The 13,445-nt window shown below is 48.9% G+C and overlaps 1 protein-coding gene and 1 long non-coding RNA gene across 2 annotated transcripts; both read left to right on the top strand.

Annotated features, from left to right (window-relative positions):
- The first annotated feature begins 535 nt into the window (after positions 1-535).
- LOC127312942 (uncharacterized) lies at positions 536-2,469 on the top strand. The gene is made up of 4 exons (XR_007858704.2): positions 536-907; positions 1,080-1,228; positions 1,319-1,417; positions 2,147-2,469. It is a non-coding gene; the product is annotated as an uncharacterized lncRNA (long non-coding RNA).
- Positions 2,470-8,676: 6,207 nt separating this feature from the next.
- LOC127315896 (uncharacterized) lies at positions 8,677-9,540 on the top strand. Its single transcript, XM_071823947.1, has 2 exons — positions 8,677-8,912; positions 9,055-9,540. Exons 1-2 carry the CDS (start codon positions 8,694-8,696, stop codon positions 9,538-9,540), a joined length of 705 nt encoding a protein of 234 aa, XP_071680048.1. The 5' UTR covers positions 8,677-8,693.
- Positions 9,541-13,445: the final 3,905 nt, after the last annotated feature.

Genomic DNA, 13,445 nt, shown 5'->3' with positions numbered 1-13,445 from the left:
ACCCGGATCTTGGTGATGGACCGGGTGGCCGCTGCCGGGTCCAGCCCCGCCGCGCGGAGGAGGTGGAGCAGGTGCGCGGCGAACCCACGCGTCGCCGTGCGGGCCTGCTCCGCGCAGGCGACGAATAGCTCCGACGTCGGCGTGCCGTCTGTGGCCGCGGCGATGTGGTGGTGCTTCTTGGAAGGGTGGAGGCGCGCGTTGCGGCGGCTGGTGGCCGTGGCGAGCTTCTCCTTGAGGCCGTCCACCTCGGCATGCTTGTCCTGGAGCTGCCAGCGGAGGTCGTCAAGCTCGGCCTCGCGGAGCGGCTGCGCGGCCTCCCGAGGCGCGCATCCGGTCGGGGTCCCCAGGGTAAAATTGATGATAACCCCCCCCCCCCCCCCCCCCAGTTGGGGGTTACTTTTATCATAACCCCCCTTTGTGTCGCTGACATGTGGGGCCGGACCCCACATGTCAGCGACACAAGGGGGGTTATGATAAAAGTGGCACCAACTGGGGGGGTTATCATCAAATGCCCCCGTCCCCCGCACGGCGCACGCTCGACCCTCTCCTTCTCCTTCACCTCGTCCCCCGCCGCCGCCACCACTGCCGTGGCCGACACATTCTGCCTCCTCCTCCCCGCCGCCGCCGCCGCTTCGGAAGAGGGCGCAGGCCAGAACCCCACCTCGCTCTCTGTCTAGGTAGTCGCCGAGCCCGAAGCTGGCAACAGGGCCAACGCCCTCCATCCCCGCCCCTCTTCGCCGCGACGGTCACGGGTCACCGACGTTCCTCCCTTCTCAGCCGGTAGCTCGCCACCGCACCCCAAGAGGAGGCAGAAGCCTACGCCGCCGCCGACAAGGGCTTCCTCAGCGCCCCCGATCAACTTCCTCTTCTGCACGGAGGAAAAGCTCAACCTCCTACAGCTAGCCAGGTGCGGTTCTCATTCTCAATTGTCTCGGTTTGGATCCCTTTGCGGCTTTTGTTTCATGCATTGCCATTTATGGATAGCAAGAATTACACGTTTGTTATAAGTACACTCTTTACTTGACTTCGCCTTCTCCAGTAATTTGTTCGTGATATGTTTACCTCTTGAAATTGTGCAGGCAGGACCTGCTGGAGCTGAGCGGTCCCACTAAGTCCAAAGTTCTACACAAGTTGCTTATCAAGGAACAAAAGCAAGCACACGGGGTGTATGGTGCCATCTGTTACTCTCCAGTCTCCACTGATCTTGCAAAGGCAAGGTTTGCCTCAGGTGATGCTTCGGACTAAAATCTCTCTGCAGAGTAAAATATCTCGTGTTTACTGAAAATGAAAGTATATTGAAATTGGAATTGTTACTCAGGATGAAGGACCAAAATAGCTCATCCTGCCATAGCCAATCAGCTCGCATGCCCAGTTATTGACCGATCAAAAGCTGTGGCTGGCAGAAATTTGATTACCGGTAATGGGCTTGAGACAGTCATCGGTTTTACTTTTTTTGCTGGCAATTCTTAGATAATTCTGTGGCCATGGACTAGCCAAACTTGTGGCAAATGGAATAGTTTTTGATCACCCCAACAGCCAAAATGCCTAACGTTTCCGGTACTATGTAATGTTATGAAAGGAGACATGTGGTGCTATGGTAATCCTGCACAGATATGCTTGGGACTATAATTGATCGCGAGTCTAATGGAATATGGATACATGAAAATAGTTTTATGTTGGTGCCTTACTGGACAGCTGGACTGGAACCATTCACTATATGCTAGGATGGACCAAATTTGCACCGCGGAGATTTAGTTGCGGACACATTAATTGTTTTGATCTTCGGAAATGAAACTTATTGGATGCATAGGACTATGAAGCAGTAATTTGTTCACGAAAGATAAACCCTACATTGTAATTGGCGACCATTTCAGCGTTATTAGAACAGCTATTTAACTATTTGCAAGTACTTAGAAGGTTACAGTAACAAACTTATTTGTAGGATTGAGCTGATGTTTTCTTGCTATGCTCTAAATTGCACCTCATGTGCGATGATTGTTTTAAGCTTAGCTGACATTTGTATTTGTGTCCACGAAGAAGTTTTGTGGATTGTTTCAGTGTGCATAAACAAAATTATTTCTATGATGGCTGGTGCACGCTATGGCGAATTTACACTGCAATAACGAGATTATTTCTACGATGCCAGGTACCACACTATGGTGAACAAGGATAGATTTCTCAAGGCAGGGCCACAGAGAGTGTAGAGCTTGTTGTCATCATGAGGACGCAAAAGACTTCGCCATAGCTTCTCCGTCCGGACACTGGATTTTGCCATGGCGAGGTTTCTACCTTCTTGTGAGTGCTTTGTTATATGATCGGGCTTAAGACCCCTTTTGCGACACTCATGGATAAGGCAAAGTACGACAATGCTCCCATTCTATGCTTTCAGATGTTTTCATACTGGTTCATGTTTTTGATGTTCATTTTTTTTCGATAAAGGATGCTTTATTACTTTTGAAAGCAATTACATCCAGCCTCTGCATAACCAAGATGCACACAGCCGTTATTGAGTCTCAAGTCCAAACAAAGATGCCAAACTAAAAAATCTAGGCGAGATACATATCGGAACGATGAATCATATAACGTCTAAGATGTGAGTGGGGCTTCAATCCGTAGATTATGCTGCCACCCATGTAGGGAAAAAGTATCCCTCGCCGTAGCCTCCAATCGTGTACAGACCTCCGTAAATAGGTCTCGGTTCTCCATACGCTGAAGAGGTAACCACGAACGAAGAATCCCTGTACATCTGTAGATGACCTGTAACAAAGAGGAGTTAATGTCATTAAAAATCTTGTCATTTCTACTCAGCCAAAGCGCCCAGATAACTGCCAGCGCCCCCACCCTAAGAAGCAACTTAAACCTTGAATCTATACCATGAAGCCAATTGCCGAAGACATTGGCCACACTAGTGGGGGGAGACAAGGTAGACGCTACTTGGATGACAGACCAAATAGATCTCGCAAACTGGCACTGGAAGAAGAGGTGTTTAATAGTTTCATCGTGATGACAAAAAACACATCGAGAGCTTCCTTGCCAATTCCGCTTAACAAGATTGTCTTTGGTGAGGATGACTCCTCGACGAAGGTACCATCCAAATATTTTTATTTTTAATGGTATCTTCATCTTCCAAATTTTCTTATTATTATCTACCGGTAAATCAGAATGGATTATGGCGGTGTATAAGGATTTTACCGAGAAAGAGCCATCTACATGTAAATTCCACCTAAATTCATCTGGTTCAGGGGATAGAATAACATCCCCCAACCTTTGAATTAAAGTGTTCCATGCCACTAGCCTTTGTCCTAGCAAAACACGTCGGAACGTCACATTCGGAGGAGAAGTAGCCATTACTGTGGCAATGGTATCTCCCTTGTGACGAACGATACTATACAACGCAGGATACTGTTCACTTAGAGGGGCATTGTCTAACCAAGCATCCTCCCAGAAACGTATCTGTGTTCCATTCTTTATTGAGAAAGTACCATGACGAAAAAAGACATTTTTTGACGCCATTAGACCAGCCCAAAAGTGTGAATCTCCTGGTTTCCAAACCACCTGAGATAACGTCTTGGAGCCTATATACTTTCTCCGGAGTATGGTTTGCCAAATCCCATCCTCGGTAAGGAGCTTAAAAAGCCATTTACCCAGCAGAGCTGTATTCTTGACCTCCAGGTCATGAACACCAAGTCCGCCTTGATCTTTAGGACTACAAACTACACTCCATTTAACCAGTCGGTATTTCTTTTTCTCGCTATCCCCTTGCCAAAAGAATCTGGATCGATAATAATCGAGTTTGTGCAGAACTCCTTTTGGTATAAGGAAGAATGATAACATATACAGTACCATATTTGTTAGTACCGAATTAATGAGTACAAATCTTCCTCCCAGGGATAGCAACTTGCCTTTCCAACTACTCAAACGCTTCTGTAATCTTTCTTCTACTATTTTCCATTCAGCGATCGTGAGTCTCCGATAATGAATCGGAATACCCAAATAGCGAATGGGAAATTGGCCTTGCCCGCAACCAAACAACTCTGTATAGAGAGCTGTATCATCTTGGGCATCACCGAAGCAGAACAATTCACTTTTATGGAAATTGATTTTCAATCCCGAAAGCTGCTCAAAAGCCACCAAAATTAATTTCAGGTTTTGAGCTTTTACGAGATCATGATCCATAGACAGAATTGTATCATCGGCATATTGAAGGATAGATAAGCCACCATCAACCAGATGTGGAATCACCTCTTCAATTTGACCATCAGACTTGGCCCGCTCTATGAGTATAGCCAGCATGTCCGCCACAATGTTGAATAACATCGGTGATAGCGGATCCCCTTGGCGTAACCCTTTTCGTGTTTGGAAATAATGGCCGGTGTCATCATTAACCCGAATTGCCACACTACCTCCATACACAAAATCATTAATTAAAGCACGCCATTCAGTAGAAAAACCTTTCATCCTGAGTGTCTGTTGTAGGAAAGACCACTTGACCTTGTCATAAGCCTTTTCAAAATCTAACTTTAAAATAACCCCATTTAATTTCTTAGTATGCATCTCATGTACCGTCTCATGCAAAATCGCCACTCCATCTAGGATATTTCTTCCTTGCATGAAGGCTGTTTGAGATGGCCGCACTACATGATCAGCAACCGTATTAAGTCTAATGGTGGCCACTTTCGTGAAAATCTTGAAACTTACGTTTAAAAGGCAAATAGGTCTATATTGTTGAATCCTTTCTGCCTCATTAACTTTTGGTAACAAGATTACTTCACCAAAATTTAGACGAAATAATTCTAGTTGTCCACTATGCAAAGCACTGAACAAATCTAGAAGATCCCCTTTAATAGTATCCCAGAAGGTTTGGTAAAACTCCGCTGGAAAACCATCAGGACCCGGTGCTTTATTGCATTCCATCTGGAAAATAGCTTTCTGCACCTCCTCCTCTGAATAAGGTGCGGTAAGTAATCCATTTTCCTCAATAGAAACTTGGGGTATGTCGGCTGTTAAGTCCTCATTTAGAGAAAATGAGCTTTCATCTGGAGGACCAAACAAGCCTTTATAATAATTAGTAATGTACGATTTGAGTTGCTCATGACCTTCGATCAGCCCTTCATCCTGAATAAGAGAATGAATACGTTTTTTCCGATGTCTTCCATTGGCTATACCATGGAAATATCGCGTATTAGAGTCTCCTTCTAAGATGAATTGGGCCTTGGATCGTTGGTACCATTTGAGTTCCTCTTCGCGAAGTAGACTCGCCATCTGTGCATTGGATTGATTCTTCAATTCAATCTCGTGCGTAGACAACGGTCTGACCTCGGCAAAAGCCTCGAGCTCATCAATCACGGTTGATAAGCGAGCCTTTTCTTTTTTAAGAATGCCTGTCATATGGGTAGCCCAACCAGAGAGATGTCTGCGCATTGCACGCATCTTATTATTCCATCTCAAAATTGGAGTACCACCACGAACAGGCCTTTCCCAAACCGTCTTAACCATCTCATGAAATCCTTCTCTCTGCAACCAGCCGAGTTCAAATTTGATGTTCATGAACAGAGTTGAAAGTGGTGTGTGGTTTTATTGTATAATTGATTTTATTGCTGATGTAAAGCTACACCTAGAGTAGGCCCATTCCAGGATTCATTGCTATTAGAAATCTAAAAATGGACGGATAATGCGCTGTATGATTAGATTAACTGGCATTAGGCTCATTGTAGTTTCCATTGCTAATGTGAAATTGAAAATGGATAACGGTTATATTGTAAATAGATTTCTTTAGCTTATTCATTGAAGAAACAATTAATCTTTGCTGCCTTATACTAGGGCACTTTCCAGATGTAGGTTTATGGTTTGATCTATTTCTTGAATGATGAGAACCAGCCTTTTTCCTTAAGAAAGCAAAAAAGAAAATGTATATGCTCTTCTCTGTTCCCTGTACAACTCGCAGTATTTGGGGCTTCAGTGGAAGGATTGTCCATAAAAAGAATTACTAAAACATTAGCCAATTAGATATGACCAGCAGCAATACTTTTTTTTTCTTATACTTGCTTCATCCTGTTTTTTCACATGGGTCGCGTCCTTGAATGTACCCATGCCATGCATTACACTCCAAAAGAAAATAGTTTGACACATAGAGTAATAACAAAACCAGGTTGAGCCAGGCTTTCACCTATATCTTGAGTTCAGTATGTGAGTATGCATTTTTTAGATTACTGCAACCCAGGTAGAGTTGGCCATTGTAAGATATTAGTCCAGGAGTAATTAGCATAACCCTTATTCCCTTGCCTATTCCGTGGTGCGGCTCACATTGCGATTTCCAGGGCTAGGGGGTAAGGACTATTTATACTCCTAATTCCTGATGTTTAAATCAGTAGATAAGGATTCCAGATAGACTCCTGATTAAGTTAAACAACCATGATCATAACTAATCTTTTCCATAGTCCAATCCTAATACAAGTCCTTGACACGCACGAGTGAGTCGTGTGCCATGATTAACATTTTCCTATCATGTAGGCATTAACAGCTTACAGAGCTGATCTTGTAAACAGCCTACATTTCCAGCATTTATAATTATACTGTATTATGGTATAGTTGTCCCCAGCACCTTGAGATTATTCCTCAAGTACAAATAAATATTCATCAATTCCAGAATATAAGCAAATTCCATATGGACACTCAAAACTCGTATGTATAAAGAGAATGCAGTATATTGTTTGCAAGACACAAATAATTCCTACATCTCCCACTTGTCTGAAAAACATTTGTTCAAACTTCGCAAGACCCATGTCACCAAGATGCTTGCAAAATACTTCCTGGATAAGTGATTTTGTCAGAGCAACCATGTTAATGCTAGGTAAATATTCCAGCTGAACGAATTTCAGCCTATTTGTTACATCACGGATGTAGTGATACCTTCCTTCTATATGCTAACTCTTACCATGAAATTTAGGATCACTTGACACCTTGAGCGCAGCCTGATTATCACAATAAATTGTCACCGGTTTGGATGCACTTACCACAATCTTGAGTGAAGCTCAAAACTCTTTCAGCCATACACCTTCTTTAACTGCTTCAGAAGCAGCTATGTATTCATCCTCCATCGAAGATAATGCCAGAGTCTTGCTTCTTACTTTTCCAGGAAACAGCACCTCCAGCCAAAGCAAATAGATAACCTGAAGTTGACCTCTGCTTATCAAGGTCTACCTGCCAATCAGCATCAGTATAACCCTGCAGCTGAAGGTTTTGACCATTAAAAGGCATAATCCCATAAGAAGCCTCACCATATCCTTCATATCAAAAGTAGATGACAGTATCGTCAAAAAAAAAAGTAGATGACAGCGAAGACTTAACTTCTAACAATGTTCCTTTGCTATTAGAGGCAATCAAAATGTAGTACTAGTATTGGCTAAAAACAAGGGAGGCAGAGGTCGCGTGGCATCAGAATCGTAGATAATCCTAGATTCACCAGTGACCTTGAGCATTACCACCATCTCAGGCATCAAAACCGGAGATAATTTAAGTAGCGGAATTGCTACACACACGACGAATTGCGTACGATGCATGTGTGATGCTTCTCCACAATGCTACTTTTTCTCTGAGCCCACCACGCTAATCAACGTCAGCACCAGCGCCCTATGCCAAGGCCCAGTCCAAAACAAAACAACACCCATAGTTCTATATGTCTTGGCTTCTTCAGTCGTTGTATTCAGCCTGACAAGTCTAATAGAGCTGAATACCTTGGTATGACGAATCTGATGGATTACAGATTAACGAGCTACCGTAATTCCCATGGAACAAATGAACAAGCTTTGCATACATATACACTTCCGTGGCAATGTTAAATCTGTCACAAACAGAAACAATGAGTTCATCCGACACATGTTGTATGCACGGGCATCGAAAGGTAAAGGTCACCCCTCCACCCTCCTTGACATAGCCGCTGCCCCTCCACCTCCACCCTCCCAGCGCTGCCGCCGCCCCTCCATCCTTCACCACCGCCCCCTCCCATCCCCTCTCTTCCCTTTCCACCTTCGCCCAGGGTCGTCTCGCGCGAGGCGGCTCCGGGTGACGACCCGAACCCAAAAAGAGGAACTAGTATGTTCAATTCTTCCGTGAAATTTCGATTTCAAGTTTTCAATTCGTATTTATAGGTTCTGATCTGCGCCAGCTCAATCGATCAAAACTAAGTTTTCGGTAGATTGAAGTCGAGTTTTTCAGTACGCCCCTTTATGGGCTCAGTTAGAGATTCTCTAATACCATTTGATCTTGGACTTGCGGTGTAGATTGGTCGGCTGTAATTCTGAGTAGAAGAAGTCAAATAGCAAACGCACATAGTCATGTTTCACGCGTGAAGTTGGCTTTCCGTTAGGCTGATCGTACGAGTATCGTACATGGATTGTCGTGTGTATAGCAGCACTCTTTAAGTAGAGCTGTGCGTGAGGCGGAGTGTCGCGTGTGCATGCGTGCTCGTAGTCTAGGATCAGTAAATGCAAACATGCGATAGGTCACGCGATTATCGTAAACTGAGCAGCCACCTACGAACAGATCTCCAGGAAATTAAAATGAATCAAAGCTCTGTGACGGTACATGTGCCAATCGACCACGCATATAAAGTCTGTGAGGCAGGCTGATCACACCATATCAACGAGATTCACACGCTCACCACGATAGATTGCAAAGGGGTTTGTCGGGCAGGCATGTCGACATTGGCGTCGGTACAGGCCGAGAATTCCGACGAGGAGAATTCGGCTGCGGAGAACTCCGACGAGGAGGACACAGGCGCGAGGCCGTCAACGCTCAAGGAGTTCATCACCCTTGTGGTGACGGACGAGGAAGGGCGCCGGCTCACCCGCACCATGCGAACAACCGACAAGCTGCAGGACTTGATTGACTACTACTACGCCATGGTGCCCATTGTAAAGGCCGGCAACGGGTCTTTCGTGTACAAAACCCAACAACGAGGGGTTGCCGGCTGGCACACGCCTGTGGATCTGAAGATGAAGGACGGGGATGAGATCCACTTCTACTTCTTCCCGGTGTTCGACCTCTGTGCTGCAGGACTTCAGAGGCCGAAGGTTCACCCGCACCATGCGGAGAACCGACAAGATGCAGGGACTCATGGATTTCTACTACGACATGGTGCCTGCTGTCGCCATCGCGCATGACGATGGAGGCGCCGGTGGCATATTCCTGCATCGCGGCGAGTGCATTGCAGGTGACCAGACTCCGGCTGATCTGCAGTTGAAACATTTCGATATGATCTACTTCGTTCCAAGGCGTCGGGGCGGCGTGGTGGAGGAGAAGCCCGGAAGCTTCGTAACTCTCTATGTGACCGATGGACAAAACAAAGTCTACCTCACCATGCGGAGAACAGACAGGCTCAAGGTCCTCCTGGACGTCTACCGCGACAAAGTGCCGACTGGGTGGTGGGGTGGTAGGTTTACTCGCTATGGCAAGCATCTCAATCACCAGAGCACACCAGCGGATCATGACATGAAGGACGGCGACGAACTCGATTTTTTCTCTAGGATTATTTACCGATAAATGTTACCAAATTGAGAGTTTCGTGATATCCATGTGCGTGGCTTATCATACTTTTAAGATCATCTCTCTTCTTATTAATCTTATCTCTCAGATCAGCACCCAGCTTGTTTTTATTCCAGCTCTTTTTTGTCTGTATCTATCAAGATGTAGTTCAGCTTATTAACACTTCTTTCCTTTCCTTGAGAGTACTTCCTGTCCTCTTCAATGAGTAAATGATGCCACAAGTTCCTCATGTTTAAATTCCTCTCCGAGTAGCACAAAGATATCTTGAAACGCTCCCATGAATGAGGCAAAGAATTCAGAGCAACCATCACATGAAGAATTAACTTTTAATTTCAGATTGCTTTAGATCTTACTTTTCAGTTCTGTGCAACTTTTCCTTGGTGCTCATATTAACAACCACGTATATCTATTGTGGTGTCAGTTAGCTACCCCCATGCACTGCAAATAGGAATTGGAAGCTACAATGTTGGACTCCACAGCTCCGTTTACTCCTAAAGCTTGATATACGGAGTACTAAGTATGTGTCATGCATCTTGTTTTTTTACTTGTGTCTGTTGAAATATTGGCCCACATTTGGTGGCCCATGCTAGATTTCAGATTTTCCTATAAATCTTAAAGCTCACTTAGTGGCAGTCTTGTGAGTTTGAGCCTAAGTTGGTGGCAGCTCACTAGGGAGTGGCAAGAGGTGGGAAGTTTAGTCCCACATGGAAAGTTGGGAGGAAGTTAGACCACCTTATAAGGTGGGTTGTTCCACCACTAGTAAGAGCATCTCCACTCGTCTCCCCGACGAGGCCCCCAGGACCGCGTTTTGTCATCCGGACGGCGAAATTCGGCCCAGTCGCGCCCCCGGTTCCTCGATTTCGTCCGGATTTGGGCCTAAATTCACCCGGCGATCCCACGCCATCCCCGGCCCCCCGGGGAGCGCTCGGGGAGTCCGGACGAAACGAAAGCGCGGGAAACACCGAGGAAACTTCCCGCGCGTCTGGTGGCCCCAACTTGTCGGCGAGAGAAACCGATCGTCTTCCTCATCGCATCGTCTTCCGCGCGCTGTAAAAGCCTGCCGCCGGTCAGCATTCGCCGGCCGCGTAGCTTCCACGCGGCGAGTTAATGTCGTCGCATCGTCTTCCGCGCACGCATCGTCTTCCGCGCGCAGTAAAGGCTGCCGCCGGTCAGCTCGCCGCGGACGCGTCGCATTCCACGCGGCATTAATCCCACGCGCCAGCCGCGCCTATATAGGCCGCTCCGCTCGACGCGACGCGTACCCCTGCTCTCATCTCCCTCCACTCTCCGTCCACTTTCCCGATGGCGTTCTCCGACGACGACGGCGCAGCCAACAATGGCTTCCCCCGCCGCTCGCTCCACGCGTGGGAGGGGCACCTCCTCCACCAGGCGGGGTACCCCTGCCCGCCGGACACGAGGCCTCCCGGCGGCGGGTGGCGGTTAAGTCGTGGCGGCGTACCAATCCCGCCGCCGCCTCGGGGCCACGCCCTCGACGTCGCCATCGAGGAGGCGCGGATGACCATGACGGACGAGGAGCGCGCCGACCTGCGCCACCACCCCGACAACTACACGCGGTGGAACTCCTACTTCCTCCGGCGGTGGGAGCGGGAGCTGGCGGCCTACGACGGCCCGCCGCCTCCGCCTCCGCACAACGACGCCGCGGGCCGCCGACGTTGGTGGAGCGCGCCGGGCCGGACACTCGAGGCCATCCTCGCGCACATCGAGGGCGGAAACTTCCCTGTGCTCACGATGCCCCCTGCATCGAGGGCATCGGCGAGCCGCCGCCGGGGAAACGTCTGGCAGCCACGGCGCATGGCTGCCAGCTCGTCGTCTTCCGGATCGGCGCCGAGGCCATCCTTGGCGCCGGTGAATAGGGAGGCGACGTCTCCGTCGACGCCGGCACGCGTCAAGAAGGAGTCGGCGTCTCCGCCGCCGACCAGAGGGCGCAGCAGCGGCGCCCTCGTCATCCGTGACCAACCCTCCTCCCCGCAGCGTGGGCGGAAGAGGAAGGCGGCGAAGAAGAAGGACGCCGCAGCCGCCACCAACGCCGCCGCAAACAGGCTCGCCGAGGAGGAGGCGAAGCGCGCGGAGGACGCCGCCGTGGCGGAGGTGATCGCCAGGTCGCTCAACGACCTGGTGCCCGCCAACAACGCCCTCCCCGAGGACGCCGCCCTGGCGTGGTCGAGGCGCGACTGGGAGCGCAAGGAGGCGGAGCAGCAGCGGCGGCTGATGGACCTGGCCGCCGCACGCCAACTCGCCGTCCGCGCCGCTCCAGCCGCCGACGACGTCGCGCGCTACCGCCGTCTGCGACACCTCCATCCGGCGTCGCCGTCCCCTTCGTCGACCTCGAGGCCTCGGACGACGAATGGTACAAGCCATCCCCGCCTCGCACCAGCGGCCGGTGGGGAGACGCCGGCCAGGGCAGCAGCAGCCAGGCCGCGCCGCCGCAGGTCGACGACGATGGCTCCGACGACGACGGCGGCGACTACACGGTGTTCTACCGCCATTTCGGCATGTAGAGCGCCGTGTTTTAAAATTAGCAGTTGAATTCCCCTAGCCGAATTCGAAATATAGTCGAATTCGGCCTCTATGTATGAACTCCGCCCGTTATATAGTAAATATCATTAAATTTAGTCTATATTCGCCCGTTTTTAGCCGTAGTTTGTCAAGTTTCCATTTTTCAAATTCGCATCATCGTCTTCGCCTGGGCACGCGGCTGGGAAACTACTCTTCCCCACGCCAAATCTTCCTCCAATTCGGACGAAAATTTCGCCGGATTTGGGCGTGGCGAGCGCCAACGAGTGGGGATGCTCTAAGTGAGTGAGAATAGGAGTGCTACACGCGCGCGCTCCTCCTCCTCATCGCTCGTCTCGACTCGACACGTCACGATGCGCGCGCCGCGCTCGTGGTGAGTGGATTGAGCCTCGAGCCAAGACTTTCCTTACTTTTTGCAGCTCAGGAAAACGAACAGAGTCCTAGACGGACGCGTCGCAGTTAGTCGGTTCGGGTCGCTCCCGGATCGTGGGCTATCTGTAACCGACTCGAAACGTTCATGTGACGTGGGTGTGGCCACGTTGCCTAGGGTTTCCCGAGCCTATATAATCTCCTGCCCGGCTACCGCAGAAATATATTAAAAACACGAGTTAGGGTTTCCACCTCTCTCTGCTTGCGCCGCCATCGTAGCCTACTCCATCCCGCGCGCCGACGTGCATCGGCGAACGGGAGAGCAGGTCTCCGGAACCGCTCGTCCTTGCGATCCTGTACGGGAGAGGGCGAATTAGGTTTTTGGGAAGCGCTTTGCGCGACTGCTCAAGCTCTTCATCACGGGTCGCCTTCCGTCCAAGTCGGGCGGTGCTGCCTACCGTCGTCTTCAACGCCGTCTACTCCGACCCGTCGTCCCCGTCATCAACAACGTTACTGCTGCAACATCGTCTGCTACACCTTCACCGCCACCTCCACCAGATCGGTACGTGCGACATATCTCGATCAGTTTAGCGATGGGTGTTGTACTGTTTGCTCTGCTACTGTTCATGTTGATCACTGCATCTAGTATGTTCGAGTTTCACATGTTAGTAGTTACTGTCGTTATGCTTAATATTCTGGAATTAATCATGGAAATTATGCCTAATTATCCAACAATCCAAAAACCTAATTGTAGGCAATTTCCTGAGTTAACAATGGTTGGTTTTGTTGATGCACTGAGGCCGGATAAGTTTACCGGTGTGCACTTTAAGAGGTGGAAGGTTAAGGCCATGCTCTGGCTTACTCATCTGAAAGTGTTCGAAGTTACTGATGGTTTACCTGAAGGAACTATATCTGACAAAGATCAGAACAAGTTCAAGGAAAACAATACTCTCTTCGTCGGATGCATTCTAAGTATTCTTGCTGATCGTCTGTGTGAT

This window comes from Lolium perenne, chromosome 7, assembly GCF_019359855.2.
Source record: "Lolium perenne isolate Kyuss_39 chromosome 7, Kyuss_2.0, whole genome shotgun sequence".
In the NCBI taxonomy this organism is placed as follows: Eukaryota; Viridiplantae; Streptophyta; class Magnoliopsida; order Poales; family Poaceae; genus Lolium; species Lolium perenne.
The sequence above is the reverse complement of the archived record's forward strand: the minus strand, read 5'-3'. Positions and strand labels throughout refer to the sequence as shown.